The following is an 18,944-nucleotide window of genomic DNA, read 5'->3' as shown; positions in this document are numbered from 1 at the left end:
ATTGATTTATTTTTGTTCTCACAGTGTTTTCTGAAAGATTTAGAGAACATTTTCTCCGTGTTTCTATGGAGTTGTAGAAACAATCTTCTGAAACTTATTAATAATTCATCAAGTTAAAACAAGAAAAATCATAACCGTGAAGGAGGTTTGGATACCCGGGTCTAATTAACTCAGCCTAGTCCCTTGGCGTTCTCGGCTCGGTCAACCCTGGACCCTATTGTGAGCCATGACGTCACCGAGAGAGACTCGTCGAGAACGGCGTTCTCTCGTGCGTTCTAGTCCCAGACTTCGCGCGGATTACAGGAAAAAAGAGAGAACGCCTAGGGACTAGGCTGGGTCCAACTGAAATAAAAAGTTTAGAAAAGGGAAGAGGGGCCTGAAGGGGGTAAATGGGAACTGGGATTTGAGGAAATTTTGACTGGGAAAATGCAGGAGCCCATGACTCCTGACAAAAGGCATATAAAGATAAACTGAATTGCTAAAAATGCGGATTATCTGGCAGTTGCGAGTTAACTATCATTCTCAAGCATATACACAGCCAAAAGTCAGGACACATTTTTACGACTCTTTCACATCTTCTATTTTCTTTCTTTGTTTATTTCTTAATTTTCGTTGATTCTTTACCCTCTTTCTCTTAGTTGCAAATGCTTTCTTTTTTACCTAACCAGTGCAATTTGAATTGAAACTCTATGATCAATGCATGTTAGAGTAATTTTTGTCACGAACGCTTGAGAGAAATTCCTGCATATTTCGACGTCATCTCTGGCAAAGTTTGATCGATAGTTTAATTTCAATATTTTGGGAATATTTACAAAGAATTGTACTTCTATGCATCAGGTGCTGTTGAATTGCTTTCAAAATGGCTTTACTTTGTAATTCGCCTCCAAACGCATCCAAACGACAGATTGCAGAGTTTTGCTGCATGCGAGTGCTTAAATAGAGAAGCAAGCTTAAGTTTTTGTGAAGGGAAAAATGTATTCGGAGACGACACTGAACTAACACAACTTTTTTTCACCTCGAGTACCTTTATTAATGCCTTCAAACAAGTAACTACAAAACTGTCCCCTCTACTGAAAATCACCATTTTATTTTACTGTTCGAGGTTTGCCGCTGCATCGGGTCAGCGTAGTGTTGGCTGCGGGTTTAAGCCACAAGACCATACACGTCTGCGCACGATGTACCAGCGTTGTTGCTCTCGGTGGATCCACGTAAATCCTCTCCATACCACAGACGCAGCTCGTCGCTAGCGGAGAAAGTGAACGATTGACAGAGCTCGAGGACTGGCGAGTTGGAGGTGTAACCTGGCAGAAGGTACCATCCTTCATTGTCGATTGAAGGTGGAGCCAGTATGCTGTTTTGATGGTCTGTTAGGACGACACCAATGCTAGTACGATTACATCCCCAGTTGCTGTCACGGGCTTTAGTGGTATGTTGACAATTTACCGCACCTAAGCGGTGCACGAGCATCAGGGAGCTCACGGCGATGTTTGTCTTGACGGTAAACTTACCGAACTGGCTATCTCGGGTTCCGAAGCAAACTGGATACTCGTTGAGTTTCACCCAGTGTTTAGGACAGGTATTTGCTGAAGCTTCGTCGGACATCAGCACGGTGGCCATCATGGAGATCAAAAGGAATTTGAACAACATGATCACTTCGTTTTGATCTGAGACAGAAGAAAAATGAGAAGATTATAAGACATGATGTTATGGGGCTCCTCTTCGCTATTACGCCTCAGAAATCGCGACGAACTTTGTCCTTCTGATGTTTAGCAATTGAATAGTCGAACATTAGTAGAAGGGCTTGTTTATACGAATATTTCTTTCTTTTTTCTCGCATTATGTATCTAGCTTACAGAAGGCGTCAAAGTTTTACACCGTTCCCTGTCCTTTCCTTTTTTTCAGTCCAACAAGCGGTTGTTAAATACACAGGCTGTGATATCAAGATGAAACAAGTTAAAAAAAACGAATTGTATCCCAGAACGAGGAGTAAGAGACGCACGCAAAGGAGTACACGAAATTGCGCATCTTGACTACAGTAATGATTTATGATGTTTGACGCCTGTGGAATTTACGATCTTCAATAAGAGTCTCTATAAGGATTTCTATGTCGTTTATATGGACCGTCTTGAAGGAATAAAATTGCGAAACAAAAATAGAAAATCAGTAGGAATTTTTGCCAGAAAAACGGACGGCTTTCAGTACTTACCCGGCTCGTGTATTCGCTTCGCATTATCCACGAAAAAGCGAGCTACTTTATTACTCTGCTGTTAAAAATGCAAACTAGCTTCAAAAATGACTCACCGTAATGTGGGTTTCTTGTTTCTTGATCTTCAAGTATAAGACTTCGTTACTGGTTAGCTCTCTGTGAAGAACTGAATGTGATCGGTGGCTTTTTGTGCTTTACTAAGGTTGTAATTAGAAACGCTAAGATATCAAATTGACATCTATCAAGTTGAAAAAATGACAGAAGAACCTGCAGACAGAGCATGCCCCGTTGCATTCATCTTGGGTAACGTGGCTTCTAAACATTAACGTTCATGTGAATTTTCGCCTAGTTAAAACAGAGCAAACTTTCACTTGTTATGCCGTGAACTTTAACAAAAGTAAAAACATTCAGAGAGAGTGTAATACTAACAATGAGTCGTCTGTTTTAGAACTCGTATAGGGCTAATGCTGAATACCAAAATAACGCTCAATTCTATGCCAATTTAAAACAAAAGACGACAGAGGCTACGAAAAGGGATGACGAAACAGATTTGTTTTTTGTTACGTAGGAAGGTGTTTGTTAAAGATCAGAATGCCTTTGTTAGCATTTGAGTTTAAAGAGTACAAAACGTGTCCATCGGGTGGGGTTTTATTAGCCAGCTATTGTGATTCAAGACAAATATTGATCCCTCAGGCTGCGTGGTCTTTTCACAGTCAGACTGTAAAGTGGATCGGATGACGACATTTCAGTCAAAGCAGAAGTTAGCTAACTGTTCAACGGCTTCTTTGAGTTAGAAAACAGCTGCTTAAAGCCAGTTTCAAGTTTCGAGAAGTTGGCACTTCTAAGTATCTGTCGCCCAAAGACGTGCACGCTTAACAATACATGTGTCTCTCTATGGGTACACGTAAACTTTGTTTTCGTCGCTGTTTTTTTGCAAATCTTTAATTTTTTTAAGCATATCTTCGTTTTATGATTGAAACTGCGTTACAGTGTAGTCAGTGTAATGTTCAACAAAATATATATCATCAAAAAAAATGTCTAATATCCAGTGAAGGATAAAAACTCAGGGTTCTTGCGATTTTGTAATTTTGATTACGTCACGTGAAAACCAAGAATTTTAAGGGGTACCTCAAGTAAAAAGTTTAGAATAGGGCAGAGGGGCCTGAAAGAGTAAACGGGAACTGGGATTTGGGCAGATTTTGACTGGGAAAATGCAGGAGGCCATGACTCCTGACAAAAGACATTTATATATAAACTGAATTGCTAAAAATGCGGACTATCTGGCAGTTGCGAGTTAACTATCATTCTCAGGCATATACACAGCCCAAAATTAGGACACATTTTTACGACTTTTACACACCTTCTATTTTCTTTTTTTGTTTATTTCTTAGTAATTTTTGTTGATTCCTTTCCCTCTTTCTTTCAGCTGGAAAATAAATGTGTTTTTTTTATACCAAACCAATGGAATTTAAATTGAAACTCTATGATCAATGCATGTTAGAGTAATTTTTGTCACGAACGCTTGAGAGAAATTCCTGCATATTTCGACGTCATCTCTGGCAAAGTTTGATCGATAGTTTAATTTCAATATTTTAGGAATATTTACAAAGAATTGTACTTCTATGCATCAGGTGCTGTTGAATTGCTTTCAAAATGGCTTTACTTTGTAATTCGCCTCCAAACGCATCCAAACGACAGATTGCAGAGTTTTGCTGCATGCGAGTGCTTAAATAGAGAAGCAAGCTTAAGTTTGTGTGAAGGGAAAAATGTATTCGGAGACGACACTGAACTAACACAACTTTTTTTCACCTCGAGTTCCTTTATTAATGCCTTCAAACAAGTAACTACAAAACTGTCCCCTCTACTGAAAATCACCATTTTATTTTACTGTTCGAGGTTTGCCGCTGCATCGGGTCAGCGTAGTGTTGGCTGCTGGTTTAAGCCACAAGACCATACACGTCTGCGCACGATGTACCAGCGTTGTTGCTCTCGGTGGATCCACGTAAATCCTCTCCATACCACAGACGCAGCTCGTCGCTAGCGGAGAAAGAGAACGATTGACAGAACTCGAGGACTGGCGAGTTGGAGGTGTAACCTGGCAGAAGGTACCATCCTTCATTGTCGATTGAAGGTGGAGCCAGTATGCTGTTTTGATGGTCTGTTAGGACGGCACCAATGCTAGTACGATTACATCCCCAGTTGCTGTCACGGGCTTTAGTGGTATGTTGACAATTTACCGCACCTAAGCGGTGCACGAGCATCAGGGAGCTCACGGCGATGTTTGTCTTGACGGTAAACTTACCGAACTGGCTATCTCGGGTTCCGAAGCAAACTGGATACTCGTTGAGTTTCACCCAGTGTTTAGGACAGGTATTTGCTGAAGCTTCGTCGGACATCAGCACGGTGGCCATCAAGGACATCAAAAGGAATTTGAACAACATGATCACTTCGTTTTGATCTGAGACAGAAGAAAAATGAGAAGATTATAAGACATGATGTTATGGGGCTCCTCTTCGCTATTGCGCCTCAGAAATCGCGACGAACTTTGTCCTGCTGATGTTTAGCAATTGAATAGTCGAACATTAGTAGAAGGGCTTGTTTATACGAATATTTCTTTCTTTTTTCTCGCATTATGTATCTAGCTTACAGAAGGCGTCAAAGTTTTACACCGTTCCCTGTCCTTTCCTTTTTTCAGTCCAACAAGCGGTTGTTAAATACACAGGCTGTGATATCAAGATGAAACAAGTTAAAAAAAACGAATTGTATCCCAGAACGAGGAGTAAGAGACGCACGCAAAGGAGTACACGAAATTGCGCATCTTGACTACAGTAATGATTTATGATGTTTGACGCCTGTGGAATTTACGATCTTCAATAAGAGTCTCTATAAGGATTTCTATGTCGTTTATATGGACCGTCTTGAAGGAATAAAATTGCGAAACAAAAATAGAAAATCAGTAGGAATTTTTGCCAGAAAAACGGACGGCTTTCAGTACTTACCCGGCTCGTGTATTCGCTTCGCATTATCCACGAAAAAGCGAGCTACTTTATTACTCTGCTGTTAAAAATGCAAACTAGCTTCAAAAATGACTCACCGTAATGTGGGTTTCTTGTTTCTTGATCTTCAAGTATAAGACTTCGTTACTGGTAAGCTCTCTGTGAAGAACTGAATGTGATCGGTGGCTTTTTGTGCTTTACTAAGGTTGTAATTAGAAACGCTAAGATATCAAATTGACATCTATCAAGTTGGAAAAATGACAGAAGAACCTGCAGACAGAGCATATCCCGTTGCATTCATCTTGGGTAACGTGGCTTCTAAACATTAACGTTCATGTGAATTTTCGCCTAGTTAAAACAGAGCAAACTTTCACTTGTTATGCCGTGAACTTTAACAAAAGTAAAAACAGTCAGAGAGAGTGTAATACTAACAATGAGTCTTCTGTTTTAGAACTCGTATAGGGTTAATGCTGAATACTAAAATAACGCTCAATTCTATGCCAATTTAAAACAAAAGACGACAGAGGCTGCGAAAAGGGATGACGAAACAGATTTGTTTTTTGTTACGTAGGAAGGTGTTTGTTAAAGATCAGAATGCCTTTGTTAGCATTTGAGTTTAAGAGTACAGAACGTGTTCATCGGGTGGGGTTTTATTAGCCAGCTATTGTGATTCAAGACAAATATTGATCCCTCAGGCTGCGTGGTCTTTTCACAGTCAGACTGTAAAGTGGATACGGTTACGATCGACATTTCTGTCAAAGCAGAAGTTAGCTAACTGTTCAACGGCTTCTGTGAGTTGGAAAACAGCTGCTTAATGCCGTGCAAGTTTTGAGAAAAAATCACAATGGATTTGTTCAGTGACATTTGAGTTTAAAGAGTACAAAACGTGACCGTCGGGTCGGGTTTTCTATTAGCCAGCTATTGTGATTCAAGACAAATATTGATCCCCCGCGTGGTCTTTTCACAGTCAGACTGTAAAGTGGATCGGATGACGACATTTTAGTTAAAGCAGAAATTAGCTAACTTTTCAACGGCTTCTATGAGTTGGAAAATAGCTGCTTAAAGCCAGTTTCAAGTTTCGAGAAGTTGGCACTTCTAAGTATCTGTCGCCCAAAGACGTGCACGCTTAACAATACATGTGGCTCTCTATGGGTACACGTAAACTTTGTTTTCGTCGCTTTTTTTGCAAATCTTTTATTTTTTTAAGCATATCTTCGTTTTATGATTTAAACTGCTTTACAGTGTAGTCAGTGTAATGTTCAACAAAATATATATTAAAAACATCTAATAGCCAGTGAAGGATAAAAGCTCAGGGGTCTTGCGATTCTGGATTTTGTAATTTTGATTACGTCACGTGAAAACCAAGAATTTTAAGGGGTACCTCAAGTAAAAAGTTTAGAATAGGGAAGAGGGGCCTGAAAGAGTAAACTGGAACTGGGATTTGGGCAGATTTTGACTGGGAAAATGTAGGAGGCCATGACTCCTGACAAAAGGCATTTATATAGAAACTGAATTGCTAAAAATGCGGAATATCTAGCAGTTGCGAGTTAACTATCATTCTCAAGCATATGCACAGTCCAAAATTAGGACACATTTTTACGACTTTTACACACCTTCCATTTTCTTTCTTTGTTTATTTCTTAATTTTGTTGATTCTTTACCCTCTTTCTTTCAGCTGAAAAATAAATGTGATTTTTTTATACTTAACCAATGGAATTTAAATTGAAACTCTATGATCAACGCATGTTAGAGTAATTGTTGTCACGAACGCTTGAGAGAAATTCCTGCATATTTCGACGTCATCTCTGGCAAAGTTTGATCGATAGTTTAATTTCAATATTTTGGGAATATTTAGAAAGAATTGTACTTCTATGCATCAGGTGCTGTTCAATTGCTTTCAAAATGGCTTTACTTTGTAATTCGCCTCCAAACGCATCCAAACGACAGATTGCAGAGTTTTGCTGCATGCGAGTGCTTAAATAGAGAAGCAAGCTTAAGTTTGTGTGAAGGGAAAAATGTATTCGGAGACGACACTGAACTAACACAACTTTTTTTCACCTCGAGTACCTTTTTTAATGCCTTCAAACAAGTAACTACAAAACTGTCCCCTCTACTGAAAATCACCATTTTATTTTACTGTTCGAGGTTTGCCGCTGCATCGGGTCAGCGTAGTGTTGGCTGCGGGTTTAAGCCACAAGACCATACACGTCTGCGCACGATGTGCCAGCGTTGTTGCTCTCGGTGGATCCACGTAAATCCTCTCCATACCACAGACGCAGCTCGTCGCTAGCGGAGAAAGAGAACGATTGACAGAACTCGAGGACTGGCGAGTTGGAGGTGTAACCTGGCAGAAGGTACCATCCTTCATTGTCGATTGAAGGTGGAGCCAGTATGCTGTTTTGATGGTCTGTTAGGACGGCACCAATGCTAGTACGATTACATCCCCAGTTGGTCGGGTGGGGTTTTATTAGCCAGCTATTGTGATTCAAGACAAATATTGATCCCTCAGGCTGCGTGGTCTTTTCACAGTCAGACTGTAAAGGGGATCGGATGACGACATTTCAGTCAAAGCAGAAGTTAGCTAACTGTTCAACGGCTTCTTTGAGTTGGAAAACAGCTGCTTAAAGCCAGTTTCAAGTTTCGAGAAGTTGGCTCTTCTAAGTATCTGTCGCCCAAAGACGTGCACGCTTAACAATACATGTGTCTCTCTATGGGTACACGTAAACTTTGTTTTCGTCGCTGTTTTTTTGCAAATCTTTTATTTTTTTAAGCATATCTTCGTTTTATGATTGAAACTGCTTTACAGTGTAGTCAGTGTAATGTTCAACAAAATATATATCATCAAAAGAAATGTCTAATATCCAGTGAAGGATAAAAACTCAGGGTTCTTGCGATTTTGTAATTTTGATTACGTCACGTGAAAACCAAGAATTTTAAGGGGTACCTCAAGTAAAAAGTTTAGAATAGGGCAGAGGGGCCTGAAAGAGTAAACGGGAACTGGGATTTGGGCAGATTTTGACTGGGAAAATGCAGGAGGCCATGACTCCTGACAAAAGACATTTACATATAAACTGAATTGCTAAAAATGCAGACTATCTGGCAGTTGCGAGTTAACTGTCATTCTCAAGCATATACACAGCCCAAAATTAGGACACATTTTTACGACTTTTTCACTTCTTCTATTTTTTTTTTGTTTATTTCTTAGTAATTTTTGTTGATTCTTTTCCCTCTTTCTTTCAGCTGGAAAATAAATGTGTTTTTTTTATACCTAACCATGGAATTTAAATTGAAACTCTATGATCAATGCATGTTAGAGTAATTTTTGTCACGAACGCTTGAGAGAAATTCCTGCATATTTCGACGTCATCTCTGGCAAAGTTTGATCGATAGTTTAATTTCAATATTTTAGGAATATTTAGAAAGAATTGTACTTCTATGCATCAGGTGCTGTTCAATTGCTTTCAAAATGGCTTTACTTTGTACGTTCGCCTTCAAACGCATCCAAACGACAGATTGCGGAGCTTTCGCTGCATGCGAGTGCTTAAATAGAGAAGCAAGCTTAAGTTTTTTGTGAAGGGAAAAAACTGCCTCGTACCCAGACGCGTCTCTCTTGTTTTGTGGGACATGGGCGCGCAAGGGAGTAGGGGAAGGTCTCGTCACCAGTAACTCGCGCTTCGCGTTCGCTTTGTTCTCGCTTTGTTGCAGCGAAAATCGAGGCGCCTGAGGGGGAGGCTGGTAAAAAAAAATGCATTCGGACACGACACTGAACTAACACAACTTTTTTCACCTCGAGTTCCTTTATTAATGCCTTCAAACAAGTAACTACAAAACTGTCCCCTCTACTGAAAATCACCATTTTATTTTACTGTTCGAGGTTTGCCGCTGCATCGGGTCGGCGTAGTGTTGGCTGCTGGTTTAAGCCACAAGACCATACACGTCTGCGCACGATGTACCAGCGTTGTTGCTCTCGGTGGATCCACGTAAATCCTCTCCATACCACAGACGCAGCTCGTCGCTAGCGGAGAAAGAGAACGATTGACAGAACTCGAGGACTGGCGAGTTGGAGGTGTAACCTGGCAGAAGGTACCATCCTTCATTGTCGATTGAAGGTGGAGCCAGTATGCTGTTTTGATGGTCTGTTAGGACGGCACCAATGCTAGTACGATTACATCCCCAGTTGCTGTCACGGGCTTTAGTGGTATGTTGACAATTTACCGCACCTAAGCGGTGCACGAGCATCAGGGAGCTCACGGCGATGTTTGTCTTGACGGTAAACTTACCGAACTGGCTATCTCGGGTTCCGAAGCAAACTGGATACTCGTTGAGTTTCACCCAGTGTTTAGGACAGGTATTTGCTGAAGCTTCGTCGGACATCAGCACGGTGGCCATCAAGGACATCAAAAGGAATTTGAACAACATGATCACTTCGTTTTGATCTGAGACAGAAGAAAAATGAGAAGATTATAAGACATGATGTTATGGGGCTCCTCTTCGCTATTGCGCCTCAGAAATCGCGACGAACTTTGTCCTTCTGATGTTTAGCAATTGAATAGTCGAACATTAGTAGAAGGGCTTGTTTATACGAATATTTCTTTCTTTTTTCTCGCATTATGTATCTAGCTTACAGAAGGCGTCAAAGTTTTACACCGTTCCCTGTCCTTTCCTTTTTTCAGTCCAACAAGCGGTTGTTAAATACACAGGCTGTGATATCAAGATGAAACAAGTTAAAAAAAACGAATTGTATCCCAGAACGAGGAGTAAGAGACGCACGCAAAGGAGTACACGAAATTGCGCATCTTGACTACGGTAATGATTTATGATGTTTGACGCCTGTGGAATTTACGATCTTCAATAAGAGTCTCTATAAGGATTTCTATGTCGTTTATATGGACCGTCTTGAAGGAATTAAATTGCGAAACAAAAATAGAAAATCAGTAGGAATTTTTGCCAGAAAAACGGACGGCTTTCATTACTTACCCGGCTCGTGTATTCGCTTCGCATAATCCACGAAAAAGCGAGCTACTTTGTTACTCTGCTGTTAAAAATGCAAAGTAGCTTCAAAAATGACTCACCGTAATGTGGGTTTCTTGTTTCTTGATCTTCAAGTCTAAGACTTCGTTACTGGTTAGCTCTCTGTGAAGAACTGAATGTGATCGGTGGCTTTTTGTGCTTTACTAAGGTTGTAATTAGAAACGCTAAGATATCAAATTGACATCTATCAAGTTGGAAAAATGTCAGAAGAACCTGCAGACAGAGCATATCCCGTTGCATTCATCTTGGGTGACGTGGCTTCTAAACATTAACGTTAATGTGAATTTTCGCCTAGTTAAAACAGGGCAAACTTTCACTTGTTGTGCCGTGAACTTCAACAAAAGTAAAAACAGTCAGAGAGAGTGTAATACTAACAATGAGTCTTCCGTTTTAGAACTCGTATAGGGCTAATGCTGAATACCAAAATAACGCTCAATTCTATGCCAATTTTAAAACAGAAGACGACAGAGGCTGCGAAAAGGGATGACGGAACAGATTTGTTTTTTGTTACGTAGGAAGGTGTTTGTTAAAGATCAGAATGCCTTTGTTAGCATTTGAGTTTAAGAGTACAGAACGTGTTCATCGGGTGGGGTTTTATTAGCCAGCTATTGTGATTCAAGACAAATATTGATCCCTCAGGCTGCGTGGTCTTTTCACAGTCAGACTGTAAAGTGGATACGGTTACGATCGACATTTCCGTCAAAGCAGAAGTTAGCTAACTGTTCAACGGCTTCTATGAGTTGGAAAACAGCTGCTTAATGCCGTGCAAGTTTTGAGAAAAAATCACAATGGATTTTTTCAGTGACATTTGAGTTTAAAGAGTACAAAACGTGACCGTCGGGTCGGGTTTTCTATTAGCCAGCTATTGTGATTCAAGACAAATATTGATCCCCCGCGTGGTCTTTTCACAGTCAGACTGTAAAGTGGATCGGATGACGACATTTTAGTCAAAGCAGAAATTAGCTAACTTTTCAACGGCTTCTATGAGTTGGAAAACAGCTGCTAAAAGCCAGTTTCAAGTTTCGAGAAGTTGGCACTTCTAAGTATCTGTCGCCCAAAGACGTGCACGCTTAACAATACATGTGGCTCTCTATGGGTACACGTAAACTTTGTTTTCGTCGCGTTTTTTTTGCAAATCTTTTATTTTTTTAAGCATATCTTCGTTTTATGATTGAAACTGCGTTACAGTGTAGTTAGTGTAATGTTCAACAAAATATATATCATCAAAAAAAATGTCTAATATCCAGTGAAGGATAAAAACTCAAAGTTCTTGCGATTTTGTAATTTTGATTACGTCACGTGAAATCCAAGAATTTTAAGGGGTACCTCAAGTAAAAAGTTTAGAATAGGGCAGAGGGGCCTGAAAGAGTAAACGGGAACTGGGATTTGGGCAGATTTTGACTGGGAAAATGCAGGAGGCCATGACTCCTGACAAAAGACATTTATATAGAAACTGAATTGCTAAAAATGCGGACTATCTGGCAGTTGCGAGTTAACTGTCATTCTCAAGCATATACACAGCCCAAAATTAGGACACATTTTTACGACTTTTTCACTTCTTCTATTTTCTTTTTTTGTTTATTTCTTAGTAATTTTTGTTGATTCTTTTCCCTCTTTCTTTCAGCTGGAAAATAAATGTGTTTTTTTATACCTAACCAATGGAATTTAAATTGAAACTGTATGATCAATGCGTGTTAGAGTAATTGTTCGTCACGAACGCTTGAGAGAAATTCCTGCATATTTCTACATCATCTCTGGCAAAATTTGATCGATAGTTTAATTTCAATATTTAGGCATATTTCCAAAGAATTGTACTTCTATGCATCAGGAGCTGTTCAATTGCTTTCAAAATGGCTTTACTTTGTACGTTCGCCTTCAAACGCATCCAAACGACAGATTGCGGAGCTTTCGCTGCATGCGAGTGCTTAAATAGAGAAGCAAGCTTAAGTTTGTGTGAAGGGAAAAATGTACTCTGAGACGACACTGAACTAACACAACTTTTTTCACCTCGAGTACTTTTATTAATGCCTTCAATCAAGTAACTACAAAACTGTCCCCTCTACTGAAAATCACCATTTTATTTTACTTTTCGAGGTTTGCGGCTGCATCGGATCAGCTTAGTATTTTTTAAGACCATACACGTCTGCGCACGATGTACCATAGTTGTCGTACTCGCCATTGTCAATTAAATCCTCTCCATACCACAGACGCAGCTCGTCGCTAGCGGAGAAAGAGAGAGATTGACAGAAGACGAGGACCGGTGAGTTGGAGGTGTAACCTTGCATAGTGTAAAAATATGTGTACTCGTCCTTCGGGACTGAAGTTGCTGGAACCAGTTGCATGTTGTTATGGTCTGTTAGGTGGACATTAATTCTGTCATCACCGCATCCCCACCTGCTATCATGGGATGGTGAAGCATCACACCTTATCGCAGCACCTAACCGGTGCACGAGCATCAAGGAGCTCACGGCGATGTTTGTACTGACTCTAAAGCTACCGTACCGGTTATCTTTGGCTCCAAAGCAAACTGGATCCTGGTTAAGCTTCACCCATTGAGAAACCCAGTCAGCCGAAGCTTCTTCGAACAATAGCACGGTGGCCATCATGGAGATGAAAAGGAACTTGAACAACATGATCACTTGGTTTTGATCTGAGACGGAAGAAAATTTACAGAACTATAAGACATGATGTCATGGGGCTCCTCTCGCGCGCGTTGAATGGGAGCTCCGCTATTATGTATTGTAGCACACCACCAAATTTTTTCCGATTCTGATTGGTTTTAATTGATCACGTGACGCGATAATGTTCATCTGCAAAGGGCGCTATCAGCCCTTATTAAAAACTTGCAATGGTATATTGCAATTCCTGCGTTTTGATTGGTTAACAGGCAATAATATATGAACTCATATACCATTGACCACAAGTATGGTAACCGAAACGCGTCAACGAAAACAGCTGAAGAGTTTAAATATTGCAATTCTTTGGGCGTTTTTAATAAAACAATTATTCCACTCGCGCTTGTTGGATATGAGATCGTTATATGCCCGCCCGTGAAATGTTTGGTAAAAAAGCGTGCCTGCAGACCAAAAAACCCAACCAAATTCACTGCATTTAGTGGGTTTCTTGTCTGGTTTTGTTTCGATTGTTAAATTTCGGTTTACAATTGAGTTTTTTATCCTGAAAAGTAAAAAATATTTCAAATGCTCGTTTTTGAATGGGCGCGCGGAAGAAAATTTAGTCAGGTGAACAATAAAAACGATAGAGTGTTTCTGACTTGGAACTATCGGTCTGATAGTTGCCCCTTGAAAATTTGATGTTCTTAAAACTAGCATAATAGGCCTCGAAGCTTCGCTTCTCGGGCTAATATTTGTTTTAAGAACATCAGTTTTCCGCGGGGCAACTATCAGCCGATAGTTCCTCGACAGAATAGTGCCCAGAAATCGTGACGAACTTTGTCCTGCTGATGTTTGGCAATTGAATATTCGAACATTAATAGAGGGCCTTTTTTATACGAATATTTCATCTTTTCTCGCATTATGTATCTAGCTTACAGAAGGCGTTCCCTGTCCTTTCCTTTTTTCAGTCCAACAAGCGGTTGTTAAATACACAGGCTGTGATATCAAGATGAAACAAGTTAAACAAAAAACGAATTGTAAAAACGAGGAGTAAGAGACTGCACGCAAAGGAGTACACAAAATTGCGCATCTTGACTACAGTAATGATTTATGATTTATGAAGCCTGAAAGCTAGCCTGAGGAATTTACGATCTTCAATAACAGTCTCTATAAGGATTTCTATGTCGTTTATATGGACCGTCTTGAAGGAATAAAATTGCGAAACAAAAATAGAAATTCAGTAGAAATTTTTACCAGAAAAACGGACGGATTTTAGTACTTTCCCGGCTCATGTATTCGCTTCGCATTATTCACGAAAAAGCGAGCTACTTTATTACTCTGCTGTTAAAAATGCAAAGTAGCTTCAAAAATGACTCACCGTAATGTGGGTTTCTTGTTTCTTGATCTTCAAGTCTAAGACTTCGTTACTGGTTAGCTCTCTGTGAAGAACTGAATGTGATCGGTGGCTTTTTGTGCTTTACTAAGGTTGTAATTAGAAACGCTAAGATATCAAATTGACATCTATCAAGTTGGAAAAATGTCAGAAGAACCTGCAGACAGAGCATGCCACGTTGCATTCATCTTGGGTGACGTGGCTTCTAAACATTAACGTTAATGTAAATTTTCGCCTAGCTAAAACAGAGCAAACTTCCACTTGTACGTTGTGCCGTGAACTTCAACAAAAGTAAAAACAGTCAGAGAGAGTGTAATACTAAAAATGAGTCTTCCGTTTTAGAACTCGTATAGGGCTAATGCTGAATACCAAAATAACGCTCAACTTTATGCCAATTTAAAACAAAAGACGACAGAGGCTACGAAAAGGGATGACGAAACAGATTTGTTTTTTGTTACGTAGGAAGGTATTTGTTAAAGATCAAAATGCCTTTGTTAGCATTTGAATTTAAAGAGTACAAAACGTGTCCATCGGGTGGGGTTTTATTAGCCAGCTATTGTGATTCAAGACAAATATTGATCCCTCAGGCTGCGTCGTCTTTTCACAGTCAGACTGTAAAGTGGATCGGATGACGACATTTCAGTCAAAGCAGAAGTTAGCTAACTGTTCAACGGCTTCTATGAGTTGGAAAACAGCTGCTTAATGCCGTGCAAGTTTTGAGAAAAAAATCACAATGGATTTGTTCAGTGACATTTGAGTTTAAAGAGTACAAAACGTGACCGTCGGGTCGGGTTTTCTATTAGCCAGCTATTGTGATTCAAGACAAATATTGATCCCCCGCGTGGTCTTTTCACAGTCAGACTGTAAAGTGGATCGGATGACGACATTTTAGTCAAAGCAGAAATTAGCTAACTTTTCAACGGCTTCCATGAGTTGGAAAACAGCTGCTTAAAGCCAGTTTCAAGTTTCGAGAAGTTGGCACTTCTAAGTATCTGTCGCCCAAAGACGTGCACGCTTAACAATACATGTGGCTCTCTATGGGTACACGTAAACTTTGTTTTCGTCGCTTTTTTTTGCAAATCTTTTATTGTTTTAAGCATATCTTCGTTTTATGATTTAAACTGCTTTACAGTGTAGTCAGTGTAATGTTCAACAAAATATATATCATCAAAAAAAATGTCTAATATCCAGTGAAGGATAAAAACTCAGGGTTCTTGCGATTTTGTAATTTTGATTACGTCACGTGAAAACCAAGAATTTTAAGGGGTACCTCAAGTAAAAAGTTTAGAATAGGGCAGAGGGGCCTGAAAGAGTAAACGGGAACTGGGATTTGGGCAGATTTTGACTGGGAAAATGCAGGAGGCCATGACTCCTGACAAAAGACATTTATATAGAAACTGAATTGCTAAAAATGCAGACTATCTGGCAGTTGCGAGTTAACTATCATTCTCAAGCATATACACAGTCCAAAATTAGGACACATTTTTACGACTTTTACACACCTTCCATTTTCTTTCTTTGTTTATTTCTTAATTTTTGTTGATTCTTTACCCTCTTTCTTTCAGCTGGAAAATAAATGTGTTTTTTTTATACTTAACCAATGGAATTTAAATTGAAACTCTATGATCAATGCATGTTAGAGTAATTTTTGTCACGAACGCTTGAGAGAAATTCCTGCATATTTCGACGTCATCTCTGGCAAAGTTTGATCGATAGTTTAATTTCAATATTTTGGGAATATTTAGAAAGAATTGTACTTCTATGCATCAGGTGCTGTTGAATTGCTTTCAAAATGGCTTTACTTTGTACGTTCGCCTCCAAACGCATCCAAACGACAGATTGCAGAGTTTTGCTGCATGCGAGTGCTTAAATAGAGAAGCAAGCTTAAGTTTGTGTGAAGGGAAAAATGTATTCGGAGACGACACTGAACTAACACAACTTTTTTTCACCTCGAGTACCTTTATTAATGCCTTCAAACAAGTAACTACAGAACTGTCCCCTCTACTGAAAATCACCGTTTTATTTTACTGTTCGAGGTTTGCCGCTGCATCGGGTCAGCGTAGTGTTGGCTGCTGGTTTAAGCCACAAGACCATACACGTCTGCGCACGATGTACCAGCGTTGTTGCTCTCGGTGGATCCACGTAAATCCTCTCCATACCACAGACGCAGCTCGTCGCTAGCGGAGAAAGAGAACGATTGACAGAACTCGAGGACTGGCGAGTTGGAGGTGTAACCTGGCAGAAGGTACCATCCTTCATTGTCGATTGAAGGTGGAGCCAGTATGCTGTTTTGATGGTCTGTTAGGACGACACCAATGCTAGTACGATTACATCCCCAGTTGCTGTCACGGGCTTTAGTGGTATGTTGACAATTTACCGCACCTAAGCGGTGCACGAGCATCAGGGAGCTCACGGCGATGTTTGTCTTGACGGTAAACTTACCGAACTGGCTATCTCGGGTTCCGAAGCAAACTGGATACTCGTTGAGTTTCACCCATTGATTAGGACAGGTATTTGCTGAAGCTTCGTCGGACATCAGCACGGTGGCCATCAAGGACATCAAAAGGAATTTGAACAACATGATCACTTCGTTTTGATCTGAGACAGAAGAAAAATGAGAAGATTATAAGACATGATGTTATGGGGCTCCTCTTCGCTATTGCGCCTCAGAAATCGCGACGAACTTTGTCCTGCTTATGTTTAGCAATTGAATAGTCGAACATTAGTAGAAGGGCTTGTTTATACGAATATTTCTTTCTTTTTTCTCGCATTTTGTATCTAGCTTACAGAAGGCGTCAAAGTTTTAGACCGTTGCCTGTCCTAGCCTTTTCTTAGTCCAACAAGCGGTTGTTAAATACACAGGCTGTGTCATCAAGATGAAACGAGTTCACAAAACGAATTGTATCACAAAACGAGGAGTCAGAGATTGCACACAAAGGAGTACACGAAATTGCGCATCTTGACTACAGTAATGATTTATGATTTATGAAGCCTGGGTAATTTACGATCTTCTATTAGGATTTCAATTCCGTTTACTAATATGGACCGTCTTGAAGGAATAAAATTGCCAAAAAAAAAATTGAAAATCAGTACGGATTTTTGCCAGAAAAAACGGACGGCTTTCAGTATTTTCCCGGCTCATGTATTCGCTTCTCATTATCCACGAAAAACACGAGCAACTTTATTACTCTGCTGTTAAAAAGGCAAACTTGCTAAAACTAGCTATAAGAATGACTCACCGTAATGTGGGTTTCTTGTCTCTTGATCTTCAAGTCTAAGACTTCGTTACTGGTTAGCTCTCTGTGAAGAACTGAATGTGATCAGTGGCTTTCTGTGCTTTTCTAAGGTTGTAATTCGAAACGTTAAGATATCAAATTGAGATCTATCAAGTTGGAAAAATGTCAGAAGAACCTGCAGACGGAGCATATCCCGTTGCATTCATCTTGGGTGACGTGGCTTCTAAACATTAACATTAATGTGAATTTTCGCCGAGTTAAAATAGGGCAAACTTTCACTTGTTGTGCCGTGAACTTCAACAAAAGTAAAAACAGTCAGAGAGAGTGTAATACTAAAAATGAGTCTTCTGTTTTAGAACTCGTATAGGGCTAATGCTGAATACCAAAATAACGCTCAATTTTATGCCAATTTTAAAAACGAAGACGACAGAGGCTGCGAAAAGGGATGACGAAACAGATTTGTTATTTGTTACGTAGGAAGGTGTTTGTTAAAGATCAGAATGCCTTTGTTAGCATTTGAGTTTAAGAGTACAGAACGTGTTCATCGGGTGGGATTTTATTAGCCAGCTATTGTGATTCAAGACAAATATTGATCCCTCAGGCTGCGTCGTCTTTTCACAGTCAGACTGTAAAGTGGATACGGTTACTATCGACATTTCCTTCAAAGCAGAAGTTAGCTAACTGTTCAACGTCTTCTGTGAGTTGGAAAACAGCTGCTTAATGCCGTGCAAGTTTTGAAAAAAGATCGCAATGGATTTGTTGACATTTGAGTTTAAAGAGTACAAAACGTGACCGTCGGGTCGGGTTTTCTATTAGCCAGCTATTGTGATTCGACAAATATTGATCCCCCGCGTGGTCTTTTCACAGTCAGACTGTAAAGTGGATCGGATGACGACATTTCAGTCAAAGCAAAAGTTAGCTAACTGTTCAACGACTTCTATGAGTTGAAAAACAGCTGCTAAAAGCCAGTTTCAAGTTTCGACAAGTTGGCACTTCTAAGTATCTGTCGCCCAAAGACGTTCACGTTTAACAATACATGTGGCTCTCTATGGGTACACGTAAACTTTGTTTTCGTCGCATTTGTTTTTGCAAATCTTCTATTTTTTAAGCAGATCTTCGTTTTATGATTGAAACTGCGTGACAGTGTAGTCAGTGTAATTCACAGCCGAATAAATATCTCACCTCAGCAACAAAATACATAAATAACTGAAATTCATAACAAGCAAACAGTTTCGGAATCAATAACAAGGAAAATTATTGTGGCCAGCGTTGTTCTGTTTGTTCAGTGTTTAACTTTTACCTATGACATTTTTTTGCTTTTCAAGTTTACTCTTATACGATCCCACAGGCTCGAAGCTTTAAAAATCCTCGCTTCGATCTTTTTTCGCGGTAATCGTCGCGTCTTTTTTCAGAAATACCCATACAGGGGGCTTCTAACATGTAAACACAGTTCGTAAGTTAGGACGA

The 18,944-nt window shown here is 39.8% G+C and overlaps 5 protein-coding genes across 5 annotated transcripts; all 5 read right to left on the bottom strand.

The window, feature by feature from the left end:
• Positions 1-1,005: 1,005 nt before the first annotated feature.
• LOC144639428 (uncharacterized) lies at positions 1,006-2,364 on the bottom strand. Its single transcript, XM_078498756.1, has 2 exons — positions 2,302-2,364; positions 1,006-1,664 (listed from the first exon to the last, which is right to left on the bottom strand). The coding sequence occupies exon 2, from the start codon at positions 1,645-1,647 to the stop codon at positions 1,144-1,146; it is 504 nt and encodes a 167-aa protein (XP_078354882.1). The 5' UTR covers positions 1,648-1,664; positions 2,302-2,364; the 3' UTR covers positions 1,006-1,143.
• A 1,655-nt stretch (positions 2,365-4,019) lies between these two features.
• LOC144639396 (uncharacterized) lies at positions 4,020-5,360 on the bottom strand. The gene is made up of 2 exons (XM_078498710.1): positions 5,301-5,360; positions 4,020-4,664 (listed from the first exon to the last, which is right to left on the bottom strand). The coding sequence occupies exon 2, from the start codon at positions 4,645-4,647 to the stop codon at positions 4,144-4,146; it is 504 nt and encodes a 167-aa protein (XP_078354836.1). The 5' UTR covers positions 4,648-4,664; positions 5,301-5,360; the 3' UTR covers positions 4,020-4,143.
• Positions 5,361-9,001: 3,641 nt separating this feature from the next.
• LOC144639425 (uncharacterized) lies at positions 9,002-10,627 on the bottom strand. The gene is made up of 2 exons (XM_078498752.1): positions 10,275-10,627; positions 9,002-9,638 (listed from the first exon to the last, which is right to left on the bottom strand). The coding sequence occupies exon 2, from the start codon at positions 9,619-9,621 to the stop codon at positions 9,118-9,120; it is 504 nt and encodes a 167-aa protein (XP_078354878.1). The 5' UTR covers positions 9,622-9,638; positions 10,275-10,627; the 3' UTR covers positions 9,002-9,117.
• A 1,639-nt stretch (positions 10,628-12,266) lies between these two features.
• LOC144638583 (uncharacterized) lies at positions 12,267-14,299 on the bottom strand. The gene is made up of 2 exons (XM_078497774.1): positions 14,227-14,299; positions 12,267-12,883 (listed from the first exon to the last, which is right to left on the bottom strand). The coding sequence occupies exon 2, from the start codon at positions 12,864-12,866 to the stop codon at positions 12,351-12,353; it is 516 nt and encodes a 171-aa protein (XP_078353900.1). The 5' UTR covers positions 12,867-12,883; positions 14,227-14,299; the 3' UTR covers positions 12,267-12,350.
• A 1,881-nt stretch (positions 14,300-16,180) lies between these two features.
• Positions 16,181-17,581, bottom strand: LOC144638584 (uncharacterized). Its single transcript, XM_078497775.1, has 2 exons — positions 17,481-17,581; positions 16,181-16,839 (listed from the first exon to the last, which is right to left on the bottom strand). The coding sequence occupies exon 2, from the start codon at positions 16,820-16,822 to the stop codon at positions 16,319-16,321; it is 504 nt and encodes a 167-aa protein (XP_078353901.1). The 5' UTR covers positions 16,823-16,839; positions 17,481-17,581; the 3' UTR covers positions 16,181-16,318.
• Between the last annotated feature and the right edge of the window lie 1,363 nt (positions 17,582-18,944).

Source organism: Oculina patagonica, chromosome 14, assembly GCF_052425735.1.
Source record: "Oculina patagonica isolate OP01 chromosome 14, crgOcupat, whole genome shotgun sequence".
Taxonomy (NCBI): domain Eukaryota; kingdom Metazoa; phylum Cnidaria; class Anthozoa; order Scleractinia; family Oculinidae; genus Oculina; species Oculina patagonica.
Note: the sequence above shows the minus strand (reverse complement) of the source record. Positions and strands in the feature narration are given on the sequence as shown.